Here is a 19,236-nt window from a genome sequence, read left to right as displayed (position 1 = left end):
CCCCCAAAAAAAAAATCATCTCCAATCATTGGGTTAAAATAAGCCATGGGAAGAAAATATATCTTTGAATTAGATTCCTCACAGGATTTAAGTATGACTTAAATTATTTTGAACCCATCAAACTATCATATTTCAAACATTTTTTTCGTTTTTTACTTATAATCTAACAACTTTGATCAAATGAGATCAAATCTAATAATAAAAAAAAGATTTGACGATTAAAATTAAATCTAACATATACGTAGTTTAAGAAAATTATTTAAATCAAATTTCAAATAAAACTTTATAAATACCTATTTATTTGTATGCTTTTTAATTACTTATCGGAATTTAAATATTTTTGGATTAAAATGTTCATAAAAATAAATTAGGATAATCTACATAAATTTTACTTTAAAAAAAGTTACCAAAAAAGAATAGGCTAAAATCATTATTTAATAAACTCGGAATAAAATTTTAAATCATAATGATTGGAGGAGAAAAGCAGTTTCTAGGTTATGGCTTAAATCTTTATCCTGAAGGGTTGATGATAGTTTTAGTATAGATACTATCGTTTGTTAAAAATAAAAATGTTCTAACTTCTTCCCCAAAAGCAAAAGCTCCGACTCCACGGACCACGACATAAACAGAATCTAATTGCATCCAAAATTTGAACTACTACACCAAACTTCAAAAGTTAAATGATATCTTGCTTAACAACATTTAAACAAAAATGAGAACGAATCACATGCTTATTTTTCTTATACAATGATATATTAATACTAAATTGAATGAAGTGAGCTCGTCATTCTCAAGATTCGAATTTAAGTCATTTCACTTACAAGTAAAGAAAAATACCATTAAATTGTAATACTAACGGTAGAGGAACCACATAATAAGTTTGATGGTGAATTAACATAACCACCCACCGCTAATGATCTCACGACCTAAACAAATCTCAGATTATCTCACCCATCCATATTGGGCCAAGTTAAGGCCCAACTTAGCTGTCCGGGCCCAGGAAATAACAGATAATGTTAAAAAACCACAAATAGAGACAGACAGCCCAAAACATTGGCCAATGGAACATCAAAAAGGAGGAAAAAGATTATCATCAAATTTAAAAATAAAATAAAAAATGAAATGTAATTTAGGATATAATAATGGCTTCTGTGGGGCACCTATGATTGTGTATTAAAGCCCCTGGGTTTTCCTTGCATTTTGATCATCAAATCACACAAGGTAATTGCACAAGTAACCGTCCAATTCCAATTTAATTTTTTTTCACAATATTATCTGATTCAATTGAAACCATGGTTAATTTGTTTTAGGGGTTTTTGTTTATCATTTTATTGAATTTTGGTGTCCATAATTTGCATTATCTATATATCCTTATATAAGAAGTGTATCAGTATCAATGGGCTCTCTTTATTTTTCATCTGGGTCATTTTTGATCTAGGGTTTTAGGACCTCTTGGGGATTTTGTTGGGGTTTTGGGCATCTGGGTTTTCGTTAACACTTTGATTACTTATTGGGATTCAAGAGATTAGTGCTTAAAGTAGGTTTGTTTGGGGTTTGGGATGGCTCGGTTGGTTCTGCCATGCAAGAGCTCTGCTTTTGTGAGGATCAGTCTTTTGGGTTTGATCTCATCTGCTCCTGTGATTGCTCTTAACCCATATCTTTGATTAGTGGATAGTGATTAGTTTGTATATTTGATTGGTGTGTTTGTTTGTAATTGTGTGTATTGAAGGATTGGGACTTGCAAGCAGTTTTACTAGTGTGTGTGATTGTAAGAGATGGTCTGTTGAATTTTATAGTAAAACACAGAAGCATATTTGAAATCTAGACTAGGAATCTACTAAAGGGTTGTAAGTCGTGTCGCTTTTTCGTGGTTAATAGCTATGGTTCTTTGTTTTTTTTTTTCCTTCAAATTTCTTCACTTTAGCTATCTTTTCGTCTCTGGCCAGCTATTTATTTATTCTCTTTAGGATATAGAATGTCATATCTATACGCTGTATGGTTTTGCATAGAAGAATTACGGAGTGACAGCGTGTTGCAATTGTGTGGATACAATTTTGTATTTGGTTTGTGTATCTAAAACTTAGTCCACTTGCTGAATATTTTCTCTTTCTTTTGAGCTTCAGTGTACCAGTCGTGTTAGATTGTTAGGGAATTCAGCCAAAAGGCATTCCAGATACAAGCACTTTCTTACTTTGGAGGTTCGTGCATATTTCTCAACTTTTTCATAGGTGAATTGTTTTAAATACGTGTTATTTTCTTTTTTATAGTATTGTGTTTCATTGCCGACTTTGTTATATCAACTTTGAAATTCGAACATAAGTTTATGAAACCTAAACTCTCTTAATGAAATGATGTTTTCAGGCCACGTGTTCAAGGAATTATCGCATTCCATATACTGCATTACCTGTGAGTTGCAATGCTTTTACCAGAAACTGTTTCGTGTGTTTTGATATTTCTTTGCACACACATACTTGTATGGGTTGTGTCCTTGGTTCTTGTTCTGTACTCAACAAATTATTCATGCTCCACACCAATCTTGTAGTTGTTTCATCTTATGCTTTTGTTAATCACGTGAAAATCTTGAATCATTCCAGAGGGACAAACAAGGGAGCAGGAGGCTAATCTGTTCAGTTACCACAGAAAGCTTGCCAGATCAAGTTGACGAATCCAAAATGGCTGCACCAAAGGAAATATTTTTGAAGGATTACAAAATGCCTGACTACTACTTTGACTCGGTATACTACACTTTAATAAATCAAATTACTGTATATTCTTTTGGTTTCTGATCTTTTGTACCCGGAGTTTTTCTGTACTTATGGAGCTACTACTTCAGGTGGATTTGCACTTTTCGCTGGGTGAGGAGAAAACAATTGTTGGTTCAAAAATATGTGTCTTCCCCAGGGTTGAAGGTAGTCCTATGACCACTCTTCACATATAGTATTTCATTGGTAGAAAATATCTTTGTCTTTGTTATTCTGGTAACTTCCTGGTTATTTTAACGAATTGATTATGCTTGTCAGAAAATATTGTCATTTGTCTGGCGCAGTGTTCTAAATCTAGCTTTGCTTGTCTTTTCTATTATGCTGCATATTATTTTGTGGAAGAATTCCTAGTAATGTTTTTATTCATAAATTTTTGTTTGCATGACAGGGTCTTCTTCCCCATTGGTTCTGGATGGAACAGATCTTAAATTACTCTCAGTTCGGATCAACGGCAAGGATTTAAAGGCATGTAATTTCTATTGTGTTTGTGCCATTCTGGTTTTTGGTTAGTTTAATGATTGCTTTCTGCAGAACATAAAGCATTGACTCAAAGCTTATTCCTTAATGTAATGCATAGAAAGGTTTTTTTTTATTTTTTTGTTACTTTGTAAAATTAGCAGTTTAAGTTGCCTCTTTCGTTGACATCTTACCTGAACCTTGAGATCATGAGCATACCTTTTCTATTAGAAATATATTATGTACTGATTTCTATTTTCAAAAGTTCTTCCTCCCCTTTCTGGAAATCCTATGATTTATTCTTATTGCTTTTTCTCCCTTGATAGGAGGAGGATTACAACTTGGATTCACGCCATTTGACACTAAAATCACTACCTAGTGGTGTATTTACTTTGGAAATTTTAACAGAGATGTATCCCCAGAAGAACACATCATTAGAGGTGCATGTCGTCTATCTACAATTTTTTTTTGTCTGGTATGTGTTTCTTTTTGGCCTTGACCATAAGTTAATTTTACTGCAGGGACTTTACAAGTCATCCGGGAATTTCTGCACCCAGTGTGAAGCTGAGGGTTTTCGTAAAATTACATTCTATCAGGTTTTGTAAATTTAATTGATTATGTATTCCGGTCCTCCAGTTATAGTTTTTATCAACTTCTGCTGTACTGATTACATTTCACTTGGAACAGGACCGTCCTGATATAATGGCAAAGTATACATGCCGCATTGAAGCTGATAAATCGTTATACCCAGTGTTGTTGTCCAATGGAAATCTCACAGAGCAGGGAGACCTAGAGGTGATCATCACTTACTAAACGAAGCAATATATGGAGATTTACTGTACTTTTATATGTTCTAATCTTGTGCTTGTGGTTCAGGGTAATAGACATTATGCTCTTTGGGAGGATCCCTTCAAGAAACCCTGCTACTTGTTTGCTTTGGTTGCTGGACAGCTCGAGAGCAGAGATGACACATTTATTACTCGTTCGGGTCGAAAAGTGGCTTTGAGGATTTGGACCCCTGCTCAAGATGTAGCAAAAACAGCACATGCCATGTATTCACTTAAGGCGGCTATGAAATGGGATGAGGATGTGGGTTTCTTTTCGTTTAAGAAGATTATTGGTTTTGATATCAAAGTTCTGTAATTGAATTGATTGTAGAGTTTGTTGTGCTCTGCTAAGTGCTAACATTTGACTATTCTAATAGGTTTTTGGTCTCGAGTATGATCTGGATCTCTTCAACATTGTGGCTGTTCCAGATTTTAACATGTATGTTTTTTTTCCTTTCTAGTTAGAAGTTTAAAAAATAATTATGCAACATTCCAAATTTGAACTTTATTTGGTGGAATGTGACTGATGGTTTCATTTTACTAACCTTAATTTATTCTATAGTTTAACGATACTTTTTGTTCTTATTTGATTACCAGGGGAGCCATGGAAAACAAGAGTTTGAACGTATGTATTCCTCTCAGAATCTAGTTTTGTTGATAAAGAGTTCCATATTTTCTTTATATATGTACAATGTTGATTAATTTTTAATTTTTGCAGATATTCAATTCCAGACTTGTCTTGGCATCTCCAGAAACTGCTTCCGATGCAGACTATGCAGCCATTTTGGGTGTTATTGGCCATGAGGTTTGTTTTTCACATATATAAGATCGGGGGACACAAACCTTCATCCTTTGCCAATTTTTATTTTTGGCAGGAGCAAATTGGTGCTGATTTTTTTTTTTTTTTTTTTTTTCTCTATCCATTTTTGTTTTGCAGTATTTCCATAACTGGACTGGCAACAGGTTGGTTCGCAAAGATTATATGCATCCTGTCCCATGAGACAGTTCAGTATTTACACCAAGGCATTAGGGTTTATGTGTCTACAACCTTTTTAATGCAAGAATATGTTTAGTCTTGAGCTAATTGTTTCGCTAATATACATGCAGAGTGACATGTCGTGATTGGTTTCAACTTAGCCTGAAGGAGGGTCTAACTGTTTTCCGTGATCAGGTATTACTTTTTATCTTTTTCCCCAAGCCATTTAGTCTCATGGAGAAACTTGTAGATTTGATCTTATGACATGGAGAGTTTTGCTCATTTATGATATTTATTATGTGTAGGAATTTTCATCTGATATGGGGAGTCGCCCTGTAAAGCGGATTTCTGATGTTTCCAGACTTAGAAATTCTCAGTTTCCACAGGTTTGCTTTTTCGTCTTATTTTATACTATTTTATGGAGCTTATTAGTTGAGTTATGAGTCCATTGTATGGCTGTATTTGATGTTCGAATGATATGTTGTACGGTGCCACCTTTTAAGTACTGATATATTTTTTCTGGTCTTTTAGGATGCTGGCCCCATGGCTCATCCCGTGCGGCCACATTCTTACATCAAGGTCAGATGTCACCTTCTATTTGGTAGCTCATACAGAGTTGGCTTTTTCTAATCCATTTCTAATTATTGCCTTTAGATCATATTCATGTTTTCTTTCTTTCATGCAGATGGATAACTTCTATACAGGTGAGTTTTCTATCTTCAGTAATTTGGGTGAAGCCTCTTTTGTTTGTCATAGGAATTTGTGCTCTCAATTTTGACATGTTTTGGGTGTCTTGTGCAATCACGTTGTATCTGATTGTAATTTTGGACTGCCATCAACATCTACTTGCAGTGACGGTAGGGATTATTAACTGTTCTTCCTATCTCGTTTTCCTTTTCTATTATTTGTGGAGAAGACAACTAATTATCCTCTGTTATTCCATTTTCTTTTGGCAGGTGTATGAAAAGGTTTCTCCTCTCCCTCCCTCTCTCTCTCTCTCTCTCTCTCTCTCTCTCTCTCTATATATATATATATATATATATATATATATATCTATATGCGCGTTTACAAAATCTATTGCTAGAGTCAATGGCACAATCTTACGGTCCAACTTTATCAGGGAGCTGAAGTAGTCAGAATGTACAAAACCTTACTTGGAAGTCAAGGTTTCCGAAATGTAAGACTGAAAACCTATTTCTAAAACTAATGCTTGAATGATTACAAGTTTACTTAATATTTTCAGGCGGACCATTTTTCAAAGTCAACTTATCTGAGTTTTCCCGATTTCAGGGCATGGATCTTTACTTCAAGAGACATGATGGACAAGCTGTAACCTGTGAAGACTTTTATGCTGCCATGCGAGATGCTAATAATGCAGATTTTGCTAATTTCTTATTATGGTGCGTGTCTGTCCCTCACTTCGGGGTTTCCTAATTTTTGTACTGATGGTATTCATGCTTAGTTCTTACATATTAGAGTGTAACTAAACTGTAGGTACTCCCAAGCTGGGACCCCAATTGTCAAAGTTGCATCCTCTTATAATGCTGAGGCCCGTACTTTTTCTTTGAAGTTTAGGTATACTCGACTCAACAGGATGTAGTTTTGTCTTGTCTTTATCTGTCTTTTTGTTTGGTGGCACTACTAACCAGCTCTGTTTGATGATGGACATGATCAGTCAAGAGGTGCCACCAACTCCAGGGCAGCCCATTAAAGAACCCATGTTCATTCCCGTGGCAGTAGGTTTACTCGACTCGACTGGCAAGGAGGTGCCTCTGTCCTCTGTGCATCATGATGGGATAGTGCAGTCTATTGCTAACAATGGTCAGCCAGTCTACACCACAGTTCTTAGAGTAACAAAGGTTGGCTCAGATTTTCCATTTTTAGCTATTCTTCTCTGTCTCATATTTACGGTTTTGATTTCTCTATCCTCCACCTTAGAGGCTATATGTCAAACAATAGTGTCACTGACAAGAATGCATAGTAGCTTGGATTATAACCAGCAGAACTTTGTGTGAACTGTGAAGATATTATACATATACTAAAACCCAGTTCCCCGGCACTGTTTTTCACTGTTAATGAACAGTGAAAGGGCGGAAATGCCTTCCGCTTCTTCTTTCATTACCATTTTATGTTGCCCTCCGCTTCTTCTGGCATTACCATTTTATGTTCTCTTTTGTGCAGTGGAATGTCTGTTTTGCCCATGATAGCCACATGTCTTTCATCCTTCGTTTCTCTGGTTCAACTCATTTGTTTTGCTTTACCTTTGGCTTCCCGTTTTTCTGCTTCCTTCATTTCGTTTTTCTCTGTCTTCGTCGCGTCCTGTTTTCTGTCAAATCCTTCGTTTTTGTTGCACAAAATAATCTCCCGCGGGATTGTGTCATTGATTTTCTAGGGTATTTTGTTTCAGAGGTTTGATTTTTATGTGATCAAGGATCATCTGAGGAGTCACACATAGAATTAAAGTCAAAAGGGGCATCATCTAATGAGTATTCTATTGCCAAGGAACGTCCTAGGAGGGTGGTTACAAAACCCATCAGATTCCAAGATTAAGAAGGCTAATAATGTTAAAACTGCTATGTCTATTGGGTTTCTCTATTTATTTCATGTACTATTACTTACTAAATAGATGTAAAACTGAAATCTTTTTTCAAACTTGTTAAATGCAAAGCCTCTAATTTGTTTTCTTTGAGTTATCTTTTTACCACTTTACACAGTGATGTATATTGGCAAAATATAGAGGTGTTGGCGTGTAAAACTGGGTCTTCTAAATGGACACCAGTTGCTTGTATTAATATTTTTGCTTTTACTGTCCTATGCAGAAAGAAGAAGAGTTCATCTTCTCTGATGTATCCGAACGACCGATTCCATCTCTGCTCCGGGGCTATAGTGCACCTATTCGTCTGGAAACTGATCTCACAGATAGTGATCTCTTTTTACTCCTTGCTTATGATTCCAACGAATTCAACCGGTTTGTCTTGTGCAAACAGAAAATATCTCGTTTCATTAAATGAGCCCCTGTTTGAAGTTTGCTTATTTACTTGTTTATATTTGTGTTGCAGCTGGGAGGCTGGACAAGTGCTGGCACGTAAGCTGATGCTTAATTTGGTTGCTGATTTCCAACAAAACAAACCTTTGGTTTTGAATCCGAAGTTTGTGCTTGGGCTCAGAAGCATACTGTCTGACTTAAGCTTGGATAAAGTGTGATGGAACCTTTTATTTTTTTCAAAAATAATTTTGTGATGTGGGAAGAATTAATTCATAAGTGAACTGTATGTGCCCTTGGTTGAATAGGAATTTGTGGCAAAGGCAATAACTCTCCCCGGTGAAGGAGAAATAATGGACATGATGGAAGTTGCAGATCCTGATGCTGTTCATGCTGTTCGTTCTTTTATCAGGAAGCAGCTAGCCCATGAACTGAAAGCAGAGCTTCTGAGCACAGTATGATAGTTTTGATTTACCTAGAGTTTTATTGAGAAATTCGTCGTGTGCTTTCTTTACTTTTTCTCTTCTACCAAGTATTAGGGAGAATGACTAATCATCCAATATAGTTAGTGACAAATGGTTTGTTAAAGCTAAGTTTAGTTAGTTTTATTAGTACCTGTAATTAGTTAAGGTAGTTGAGGGTATTATTGTAACTAGCCTAAGGTAGCTAAGGCTATATATATTCACATCTGTGTAACTGAATTATTCATTCAATACAAATTGTAAATCTTACAGAGGAAGTTTCTCTTTCTATACCAAGAACAGACTTGAACTTTACATGTTTCACAGGTTGAAAACAACACGAGCTCAGAAGAGTATGTGTTTGACCACCCCAATTTGTCCAGGCGTGCTCTTAAGAATATTGCTCTTGGTCTGTTTTGTTCTTCTGAGACGTAATGTTTTCTATATTGGTGAAGTTAACCTTTCATGAACTCATTGTGCTTATATTTTTTTTGTTTCGTCTATAGCTTATCTTGCATCACTGGAGGATTCAAAGTGTACTGAGCTTGTGCTAAACGAGTACAAGACTGCCACAAACATGACTGAGCAGTTTGCAGCTTTGGCAGCCTTAGCACAAAACCCTGGTAAAACTCGTGATGATATTCTGGCCAACTTCTATAACAAATGGAAGAAGGACTATTTGGTAAAGCTCTCTTTCCAACTTAATAGTCCCTAAATAGCTAGAATGAGTTATATTTATTAGTTCTTTGGTGTGTGTTTTCCTCTCCCTCCCTCCCTTCCTCCCTCCCTCCCTCCCTCCCTCCTTCCCTGTCTGCATGTTTTGCTGAGGTTCATTAATTGAAACTAATGTTAGCCTGTATGATGTTCACTAAACCTACATTTCCTTGTTGTTAAGTTGCACTGTTAAGCACTTTAATGGAGCTACACACCAAATTTTTTGTTTTCATTTCCCACATCAATTGTAAGGCAAGATTGAACCCAGGATACTTTATGATAGTGACTCATAATCTATTTTGCTCTGACTTCTGTTGTCTTCACCGAGCTCCTTGTCAATTTCCTATTACAAGTTTCAGCTTTTGAAAAATGAACATTAGTTTATCATATATCAGATGTTCTATTTTATCGGCATGCTTCTCACCTTTCCACCTTTGCATACCAAGTAACTTGGTGCTTTTGGACCTCGAAAAAAAAGGGGCTGAGTGCTAACCCGGCCTACAGTTGTTTAGTATGTACCTTTCTCATGATTTCTTCTCTCATTTATTCAACTAAAAGCTTCTTCACTTCTTTTTTGTTTTTGTTTTTGTATTTTTTTCCTTCCGTATTTTTGTATTCCTCTCCTCAGGTTGTGAATAAATGGTTTCAACTTCAAGCCATGTCTAACATTCCTGGCAATGTTGAGAATGTGCGGAACCTCTTAAGCCACCCAGCATTTGACTTGCGCAATCCAAACAAGGTGTACTCACTCATTGGAGGTTTCTGTGGCTCTCCTGTTAATTTCCATGCAAAGGATGGGTCAGGCTACAAGTTTTTGGGAGAAATTGTGATGCAATTAGATAAAATAAACCCTCAGGTTTTTTCATCGAATCCTCTTGAATAACATTTTCTTGCTGTGAATTGCTTGATTGTCATTACATGTTATTTCTTCCCTAATAACATCCATGGTCATGGATTGCAGGTGGCCTCCCGCATGGTGTCAGCCTTCTCCAGGTGGAGGCGCTATGATGAAACCCGGCAAAACCTTGCCAAAGTAAGTATTTCATTCTTATCGCTCGCGTTTGTGTTATTTTTCCCACAGGACATTTATTGGGCATTGCTTAATTTCTTGGACTAGAAATCACAATGTTGTTATAAAGTTCGAACAGAAAAATCGATGTTTAGATGCAGTGTTTGTATTTGTTTCAATTCCGGAGCAGCACAGTAATAGATTCCATGGTATGGTGTTTGCAGGCACAACTGGAGAAGATATTGGCTGCCAATGGACTGTCAGAAAATGTGTTTGAGATCGCGTCCAAGAGTTTGGCCGCTTAGTTTTTGGGGAATTTGGATGAGAAACTGCATATGCATTTGTATCACTCTCTTGTAATATAGAGAAATAATCATCCGTTGGCTTGTTATGCAGGAGGACAAGTCTATTTTAGAATTGCTTGTTTGCTGTTGTTATGCACTGCACTTGTGAAGTTCAAATTATGTTAATGGTTATTGGGGTTGCTTTTATGAGTTGTTGTAGTACTCTAGAAACGTCATTTTGCACTTGACGAATTCTTTATTTATTTATCTTCGTTACGGAGGAGGACGGGAGGAGTGCTACTTTTTTAGAGTGTCAATATCAGTTTCGAACTAGAAACGGACCGCAAAAACGTCTCTCACTAACGGTGTAAGGAATTCAATGATGATAACAAAGCTCTTCCTTGCGTTTTAAATGTCTTTAAATTTTATTGGTGACCTACGTCATGTTACTGTGGCATCTTAGATTAACAGTAATAGCGTTTTTCACAAGTAACTTTTTATAATTGGTTCAGATACCGCAATTTAAGCGGTCCTATTTCATGTAAGTTTGAAATGTGGGGTACGACAAACTCTTTTCTTGGCAATATCTGCAAAATGGAGAGTTGAAATGGTCACGGCCGCAGCACGTGAGATGTTGACTAATGAGAACCCGAAAGAAAAACTTGACCTGAATAAGACATGCAAATGCAAAGCACTTATGTGGATTTTGGGTTTTGCCTCTTTTTCAAAGGTCCTAGAAAGGTCGATATCATGTGAGAAAAACGGGTTCCAAACTTTCCAAACAGGAATCTACTTTGTTTTGACCAAATGTCCCCAAAGGGAGTCCTAATCCTTCACTCATCAAATGCGATAATTTATGAATTCTCAATCAAATTTGCATAATTAGTCTTCTTTTTTAGAGTCAAAAGTATCTCTATCCTTTTTAACTTTTAAAAGTTAATTTTTAGGGATGAGGATTTTCTCCAGGGGATCCTAAGGATCCTCACATCCTATCTGTTCAGTGTACATCGTGCGGCCAATTTTCGTTAGGTGCTGTTTATGTTTAATTTTAAATAAAATAATTCAAACTAATTTCTTACCGCACGATGTACAATAAATGGATTGGATATGACAAAGAGAATCTGGATGGGATCCAAATCCAATTTTTAGTTAGGTCATTGATTTATCCCAACCCCAAAGCCTTTTCCCTTGTACCAAACTTTGGTTACTCATTAAATCAAGCTTTTTGACTTAACCTTTTTACATGTTTAACTGTATTTCCACTTTGAAATAGGTTGGTGATTTGCTTTTTAACTCATAAAGAGAAATAGAACATATTAATGAGTGAATGACATATTCCAAAAGCATATGTTTTCACTTTTAGATAACACTTGGTTATTTTTTTTACCCTAAAACATGTGGTTGTACTAAAAAAGTGGATTTGTGTCCAAGTCTTAAAGGTAGAGATGATGAGTATGCTTTTAACACAACCACACATGGGGGTTGAACAAAAACTACAATTACGGAAACCTAGTTCCAAAGTCCTTTCGTTCTAAAGAAATTCATATGTACAGCTAAATAGTTAACAGACAAACATGATTGTATACTTAAACGTTTTAAACAAAAACCCTAAATGTAACAACTGACGCAAACCAAACATGTAGTTTGGAGATTGCACTTATACATGTATGAAAACAAAATGCAAAGGGGTCAAAACTCAAAATGTAATAAGAAAAAGGAGAAGAGAGTGAAAAGAGAAGGGCCTTTAACCTATTGCAATGTGGAAAGAGATCATCTCTGGATCTCTTTCACCAAGGTCAGCAGATTAAGTGATCTAGACATTTGAAATTTGATCCAACGATTAAAGTTATTATAACTTTTAAAGGGGTCCCTATTTTCAGCCGTTGAATTAACTTTCAAGGACCCATATCACTTGATTCGGTGGCTTTGGTGGAAGAGATCCGGAGAGAATCTTTTTCCTTGCAATGTGAGGAAAGGGGATGGGGAGGTGGCTTTTGGCTCTTGGGGCATCAAATTCTCAAAAGATTCATAGAAAAGACATATATAAAGGGAGAATAGTTTTACTCATTATGGAATGCGAAAAGTCTTATTTCTTTACTAACAATTGGAGTCTTTTGATATGAGTCCAAAGTAACTAAAAATTGGACCTATTTCAAAAGTCAAAAGTCCCTAAAAATTAGACTTATTTCAAAAGTAGGCCTATAAATTTGGACCTATTTCAAAATTTCCCTAATTTTTTAAAATCATTCATTCTTTCACTATCAGTTATGATAACAAGTAATATCTTTATGATGAACTGTTATTTGATTCAATAGGTAATTAAACAATATCTATAAAAAAAAAATATTTTTATAGAATATTTTTAATGGATGATAGAAAAATATATGGTTATAATTATGATTTTGCACTGTAAAATGATGATACATTAATATTGATTAGATACGGATTTTCCTACCTTTTGAAAATGAGGCAAGTATTATTATTCTTTTTAATACAGCAATATATTTATGAAGGAGGATTCTTTTCCCTCCTAATATCTCTTTTTTTCCCTTCCCTCATACTTCAATGGTTAATGTTAAACCATGTCAACATCTTACATTTTTTTTTTTTTATAAAAACAATAAGACAAAAAACAATGTGTGAGAGTAGGGAAGAAAAGGGGATGAAAATAAAACGGGAGAGAATCCTACTCTTATATTTATACTAAGGGGTATGGATAAAGTAGCAGTGAACTTGTCATTCTCAAGATTTAAATATAAAACCTTTCACTTACAAGTAAAGAAAAATATTATTAAACCGTAGTCATAAGTAACATGTAAGTACTATTTTTTTTAGTGAAAAAAGAAGAGAAATGTAAGGAGACGCTCAAAAGTGGGACTCTCCATAAACTCTTGATCTCTCACAGTTTAACATCAATTTTGTGCTAACATTATAACATATTGTGCAAAAAACATGAAGTGACAGAAAAAGCTCCCTTAGTGGTTGGGGACGAATTCTAGACCGTATTTATACAGCACGTCCTGTTTAGATTCTTGGCATTAGTGAATCACATGATGGTGGGTAAGGGAGACTGAAATGCCTCAGTAAGTTTTTTTGGTTTCCAAAAAAAATGAACTGCCGTGACGAAGCTATCAACTGGTTTCTTTTTTTTTTTGAACAAATGATATTATCTACACTAAGAGGAGAGGTAGGCTTAGCCTCACAATAGACTAGTAATAATGTGGTTCAAATTCGCCTTTGACGAAAGGAAGAAATAAGTAAGGCAAGGGAGCTGTTGAGATGGTACGAATAGGCTAAATCTTCAAGCCAGACATGTTTCACAGATAAGGGGGCGTAGGCTCAAGCTTCATGGATTCCACTTTGAGGCTATCATTTGTTTCATGTGCCTTTAATAGATCAAGTAGCGAGGTTGCTTCAGAAGCAAGTAAAAGATCTAGGCAAGCTCAGATAAAGAAAGTAGATGGCCCTATGGAACGGAACATGCTGCTTATTTACTTCCAGGTGAGTCACCACTTCAACAAGAGATCGAACAAGTCTTCTTTGGGCCTGCTTGACCATCCTTTTCTTGTTCCCAAACCCCCCTAGCCGCCTACCTACTCATGCTTGTAGCCCGATCAGAAGTAAAGAGTGTGAGGCAAATCGAATCTAAGACCTCTCACTTACAAGTGAAGAGGAATACTATTAGACCGTAATACTAAATGGCAAACGAGCAGAGACGTGCGGAAAAAAAGTCCAGCATTTCAAAAAGAAAAAGAGAGAAGGAAGGGGAGGGAGGGATAAGTGAGAGATGCACCAACCGTGCAAGTTAGTTTAAAGTGGCGGGTAGAAGGGGGGCGGAATTTGAGGGCCCCACATATTAGGCAGAGGCCAGTGGGGGCTGGTTGGTGTTGCGCTTGCGCACGAAAGCCATCAATAGCTGGCTGCCCACACGTGCACACTAGTTTGACAAATAAATACCCCCAACCTTTTTGTCCCTTTTTAAATTATAATAAATTAAAAATAACAATTGTTAATTAATCTCCAACTAACGCTATCACTAATTATCCTTGCAGTACGGGATTTGACAAAACTGCCCTCATACCCCACCGTTTACCATGAAATAGTACTAGTTTTGTGAGACATGATAACTTTCTTCCTCTTATGCATTCGGGTTAATTCCGTTTGTTGGATATCTAATTATGACTAACTAATTATATAATTAAGCTCAAAACCTCACTCAATAACGCTGTATAAATAAATATTATAAGTGAGTACTAATAGCAAAGTTAGAATTTTGTTTTAGGAGTAGCCAAAAGTATACCATAAAACTCTTTTATGATTTGATATGTCATGTCCTAAGCTACTGATTCTCATCATTTGGTTTTGGTATAATGTCGTTTTTGTTGTCCTCTTCCTCAAGTCAAACCCCATGCCTAGTATCATGACTAAGATTGAAAATAAAAGCCCCTTTCAAGCAAAAAAATGAAGGAATGAGGAAACAGGCAAAAAGAAAAAGCAAAAGTTATGTATTTAAAGATTTCAAGAAATAGAATAAAACAAAAGCAAAAATAAAAAAAAAACTAGCTCTTTCGATCACTTGAGTCACTCAAAACTCACAGTGACCCGGTTAATAGCATAAGAGCTACCAATCTCAAATCGAATCCGGTGAAGGAAATAAGGAAATGATTTTAGTTGGGGTCCAAATACTCTAAAAAGGTTTTCAAAATCAGAGAGATAACTTTGAATTTTTGTGGGTGAAAAAAAATGTCAAGTAGACTTGGGACCATATCGGTCCCTTCATGGCTCCTTCCTTGGCGACTACAAATTATACTTCCCCGTCTAATTATTACCTAAGATAGAAACAAGGGTATTTTAGTAAACTTGAAGATTCCCAATAACAATACAATCAAATTTATAAACACTAATCTAAAGTTGAGAGGTGTTAAAAAATCACGACACAAAGCAAAGTCATTGCCGTGTTTGACCTTAAAAGTTGTCACCCAAAAATATTAAATTAAAAAAATATAAACAATGCCTAAATATTATCACTAAATATCATTTTATTCATTTCTACGTAACACACGCGCAAACACAGTATAGAGAAAAATCAAATCAACTCAAATCCCGGGGACTCAAAAGTTGGATTTTTCATTCGTTTTTTCCATTTCCCGATTCAATCTTCAAAACCCAAGTCTCCAAATTTTCGTTTGATCCTTCCGGTTCCTGTTCTGGGTTGTTTGGTTTGTTCGATTTTCTCGGGAAAATCCGACTATTTTCTCGGCCGGAGTCAGAAGTACGATGAAAAACGGCGATTTCCGGTGAAATAGAGAAGCGGAGATGAGTGGTGTTAGTGGAGACTCGAGAACTGGTAACACCGCTTTTGAGACTATAAACGCAGCTGCTTCCGCGATTGCAGCCGCGGAGAACCGTGCGCCTCACGCCACCGCTCAGGTAAATTTGTCACAAAATGTTATTATCTGATGTTGCTGTTGATTCTGAATATGTTGATTTGACCTTGTTTGGAGGATTTTTGAAGTGTTAATCTTTGGTCCTGGTAAATTTTATATTTTAATTTTAATCCCATGTTTATGCGAGAAATTTATAAGATCCAATTGTGTTATGTTAATCTTTGTTCTCGTTGGTTTTGCAAATCTGATTTGGTTTTTATGAATTGGGTATTTTCTTAAATTCATTGAGCTGCCCTTTTGGAAATTTCTGGTCGGGAAACTGCTTTTGGAAGTGGAAATTTCCATGAGAGTTTCTTTGGAGTTGACCTGCTTTTTGCAAAAGCATGGAGCTTTGGTTACTAGATTTTAAAAATGATAAGAAATTTTCTTGGGATTATTGGAATGATTTTGGTTTGGTCTCACTTTCGGCCAAATGAAGAAACAAACAAAGAAACAAACAAGAAAAGAAGAAAAAAGATTCCTTGTGAATTATAATTTGTCATTGTAGAGGAGGCAGGATCGATATAAACGGTTCCGCCCTTTTTAGTTGACATTAGGAGTCTCAGCTTTAGTTGATTAGTATCGAGCTTCGGCAGTGGAAACGATTCAACATTGACTTAAGGCGAGGGGGGGCAAAGGTTATTCCGATTTATACAAGAAGTATCCGGAAAGAGAGTGAGAGAATGAATGATGAATAAACGAGCTAAAGGTGAAACAGATGTGCATCTTCTCTTGTTAATAATAGCAGTGTACCAGGGGTTAATGTAAAACAGGACCACTTATGCTTATTTAAGCTAACTTAAAGTTCAGAATAGAAATCATTCTTAAGTAACATAACATCCGTTTGGATTCGGCATCTCGAACTGATATGATGTAATAGACTCAAATTTTTAACCATCCGCAATGTGGAAAGATAACCGCTGCTGTTTTTATTGTATTAGAGGTCTGTTTTATTCATGATTTTTGGTTTAATGCAGAAGAGAAGATGGGGTAGTTTCCTGAGCACATATTGGTGTTTTGGATTTCAAAGACACAGAAAGAGCATTGGGCATATTGCTCCAGAACCGACGGACCCTGGAGGTGATGCTTCAAGAGCGGAAAGTTCAATCCAGGCACCTTCAATTGTATTTCCCTTTGTTGCACCTCCGTCCTCTCCTGCATCCTTTCTTCAATCAGAACCACCTTCAGTCACACAATCACCAGCTACTGGCTTTTTCTCTCTTTCAGCAAGCATGTACTCCCCTGGGCCTGCCTCAATTTTTGCTATCGGTCCTTATGCTCACGACACCCAGTTGGTCTCACCGCCTGTTTTCTCAACCCTCACTACTGAACCATCAACTGCTCCCTTTACTCCTCCTCCTGAGTCTGTTCATTTGACTACCCCTTCCTCGCCCGAGGTTCCATTTGCTCAGCTTCTTGATCCTCACTTTCGGAATGGTGAAGGTGGTCAGAGATTCCCATTATCTCACTACGAGTTTCCGTCTTACCAACTTTACCCTGGAAGCCCAGTTGGTCAGCTTATATCGCCAAGCTCAGCAATCTCAGGTTCTGGTACTTCGTCTCCTTTTCCCGACCGCGACTTTGCTGTTGGTGGTCCTCACTTCCTGGAATTCCGAACAGGTGATCCTCCTAAGCTCTTGAACCTTGACATTCTTTCGACCCGTGATTGGGGTTCAAGACTAGCTTCTGGTTCTGTGACCCCTGATGGTGCAAGGTCAACAGTTTCTGATGGTTTCCTTCAAAAGCCTCAAACCCCTGAGGTTGTATTAAATCCACGATCCAACACTAGAGGTAGAAATAATGGAATTGTGATCAACCATAGAGTTTCCTTTGAGTTAAGTTCTGAAGCAATTGTAAGAAGTGTAGAAAAAAAGACGGCATTAGCGGAAGCTGCATCAACTTCTATAGAAGAAACAGAAAAGGGCCAGAGCGAAGAGGATCCTTGCAAAGCAGTGAGCAGTTCCGAGTGCCCTGCCTGTGAGACACCCAGTGATGCACCAGAGAACGCTGTGGCCGATGAGGAGGATGCACAGCTGCACCAGAAGCACCGATCCATCACACTTGGTTCTAGTAAGGAATTCAATTTTGACAATGCTGATGGAGGAGATTCAGGTAACTCAAATACTATTGGCTCCGACTGGTGGGCAAATGAGAAAGTTAGTCTGAAGGAAAACGGGACACCAAAGAATTGGTCTTTCTTCCCTATGGTGCAGCCGGGTGTTAGTTAACTAGTAAGCATCTCGCTGGTTGCCTCCCTATCCGTGGAGCATCAGAGGTAAGACAGGCCTTTGGTTTTTGAAACCGGTCGACACATATACAGTGCCACAATGGCCGCAAATTACTGAGAAATTTTGGGTTATAGATTGGGAAATCTACTAGACGATGACTGAGCCAGGTCTAAGGCTGTTTTTTTTTTTTTCTGTACATGGTGACCTGGAATTCAAGCTCTAAAGACAGGTATGGATACTATAAAACCACAGATTAGTGTCAGCTTTCGGATATGTTAAATGTGTTTTATGTATTATAAATTACAATAGAAGCAGATAAGGATGATGTTATTAAATAAATGATGGTAGAATGCTAATTGATTAAAGTCGTACCCTTTATCTTTGACTCATTTGCCTTATGACATCATTTGACTTGTGACATTTCTTACGAATGTAGCTTTGACTCTTTTCATCGTCGGTTCACTGTTGCTGATGGTGAGTGAGGTACTAACATGGGGATAAATCCCCGATAGGGGCGTTTTTCCTATTGGAAACAACATTTTCAATTTCCGTTTTAAAATTTTAAAATCGGATCGGATCATCATTTTTTTAAATTCAAAAGTTTCGGTATATTCAGAAATGATGAAACTAATCAAATACAAATACCAGCTGAATACGAAAAGGATTTCTACGATTACAGGACCGGCATCAAGAACAAGATACTACAAGTATTACTTTTTCAAACCACAAAAAACTACATAAGTTATTAGCTTCCTTTTCTATCATCGTCTTGTGTTCTTGTTTGCAGTTTCCTATCTTCTTGTCACTCGAAAACTGATCCAGCCTTTCCTTCCTCTGATCACAACGCAACCAAATCTGAAACGACATACACTCTTCCGTCCTAATATTTCACCATGAGTTGAAAACAAGTCTGCATACTTGTAACTTCACCAAAAATCCACCCATCTGTTGTCACGGCATTCCGGCCTAATTTTGATGATCGACTTAGAGGTAGAAACATCAACACTCTAGAAGAGGTAGAGCCCTTTCGCTGACTCCTCCTTAGAGGTAGAAAGGGACTCGCGGCTGCTCCCAACAGGTAGAGAATCATGGTCAAGAAGACAAATGCTC

General features: G+C 36.8%; 2 protein-coding genes across 6 annotated transcripts; both read left to right on the top strand.

The window, feature by feature from the left end:
- The first annotated feature begins 1,137 nt into the window (after positions 1-1,137).
- On the top strand, positions 1,138-10,679 carry LOC114825652 (puromycin-sensitive aminopeptidase-like). Of its 5 annotated transcripts, XM_029104677.2 has the most exons (32): positions 1,394-1,637; positions 2,124-2,198; positions 2,362-2,406; positions 2,595-2,735; positions 2,834-2,909; positions 3,151-3,227; positions 3,545-3,658; positions 3,740-3,814; positions 3,906-4,013; positions 4,095-4,307; positions 4,423-4,484; positions 4,643-4,670; positions 4,764-4,850; positions 4,983-5,008; positions 5,153-5,216; positions 5,327-5,407; positions 5,553-5,600; positions 5,707-5,725; positions 5,874-5,878; positions 5,978-5,989; positions 6,142-6,198; positions 6,312-6,421; positions 6,516-6,596; positions 6,697-6,880; positions 7,841-7,989; positions 8,081-8,219; positions 8,313-8,459; positions 8,793-8,874; positions 8,972-9,147; positions 9,808-10,035; positions 10,141-10,212; positions 10,413-10,679. In XM_029104677.2, exons 1-32 carry the CDS (start codon positions 1,560-1,562, stop codon positions 10,491-10,493), a joined length of 2,940 nt encoding a protein of 979 aa, XP_028960510.1. In that variant the 5' UTR covers positions 1,394-1,559; the 3' UTR covers positions 10,494-10,679. The 5 variants fall into 5 exon arrangements, 4 of the variants coding, with proteins under 4 accessions (XP_070679626.1, XP_070679627.1, XP_070679625.1 ...); XM_070823525.1 differs by lacking the exons at positions 1,394-1,637; positions 5,707-5,725; positions 5,874-5,878; positions 5,978-5,989 and adding an exon at positions 1,138-1,221 and having other exon boundaries at positions 6,106-6,198; XM_070823524.1 differs by lacking the exons at positions 5,707-5,725; positions 5,874-5,878; positions 5,978-5,989 and having other exon boundaries at positions 1,363-1,637; positions 6,106-6,198.
- Positions 10,680-15,517: 4,838 nt separating this feature from the next.
- LOC103431068 (uncharacterized) lies at positions 15,518-18,511 on the top strand. The gene is made up of 2 exons (XM_008369217.4): positions 15,518-15,902; positions 16,876-18,511. Exons 1-2 carry the CDS (start codon positions 15,789-15,791, stop codon positions 18,124-18,126), a joined length of 1,365 nt encoding a protein of 454 aa, XP_008367439.2. The 5' UTR covers positions 15,518-15,788; the 3' UTR covers positions 18,127-18,511.
- Positions 18,512-19,236: the final 725 nt, after the last annotated feature.

The sequence above is a fragment of the Malus domestica genome, chromosome 06, assembly GCF_042453785.1.
Source record: "Malus domestica chromosome 06, GDT2T_hap1".
Classification (NCBI taxonomy): Eukaryota; Viridiplantae; Streptophyta; class Magnoliopsida; order Rosales; family Rosaceae; genus Malus; species Malus domestica.
The sequence above is the reverse complement of the archived record's forward strand: the minus strand, read 5'-3'. Positions and strand labels throughout refer to the sequence as shown.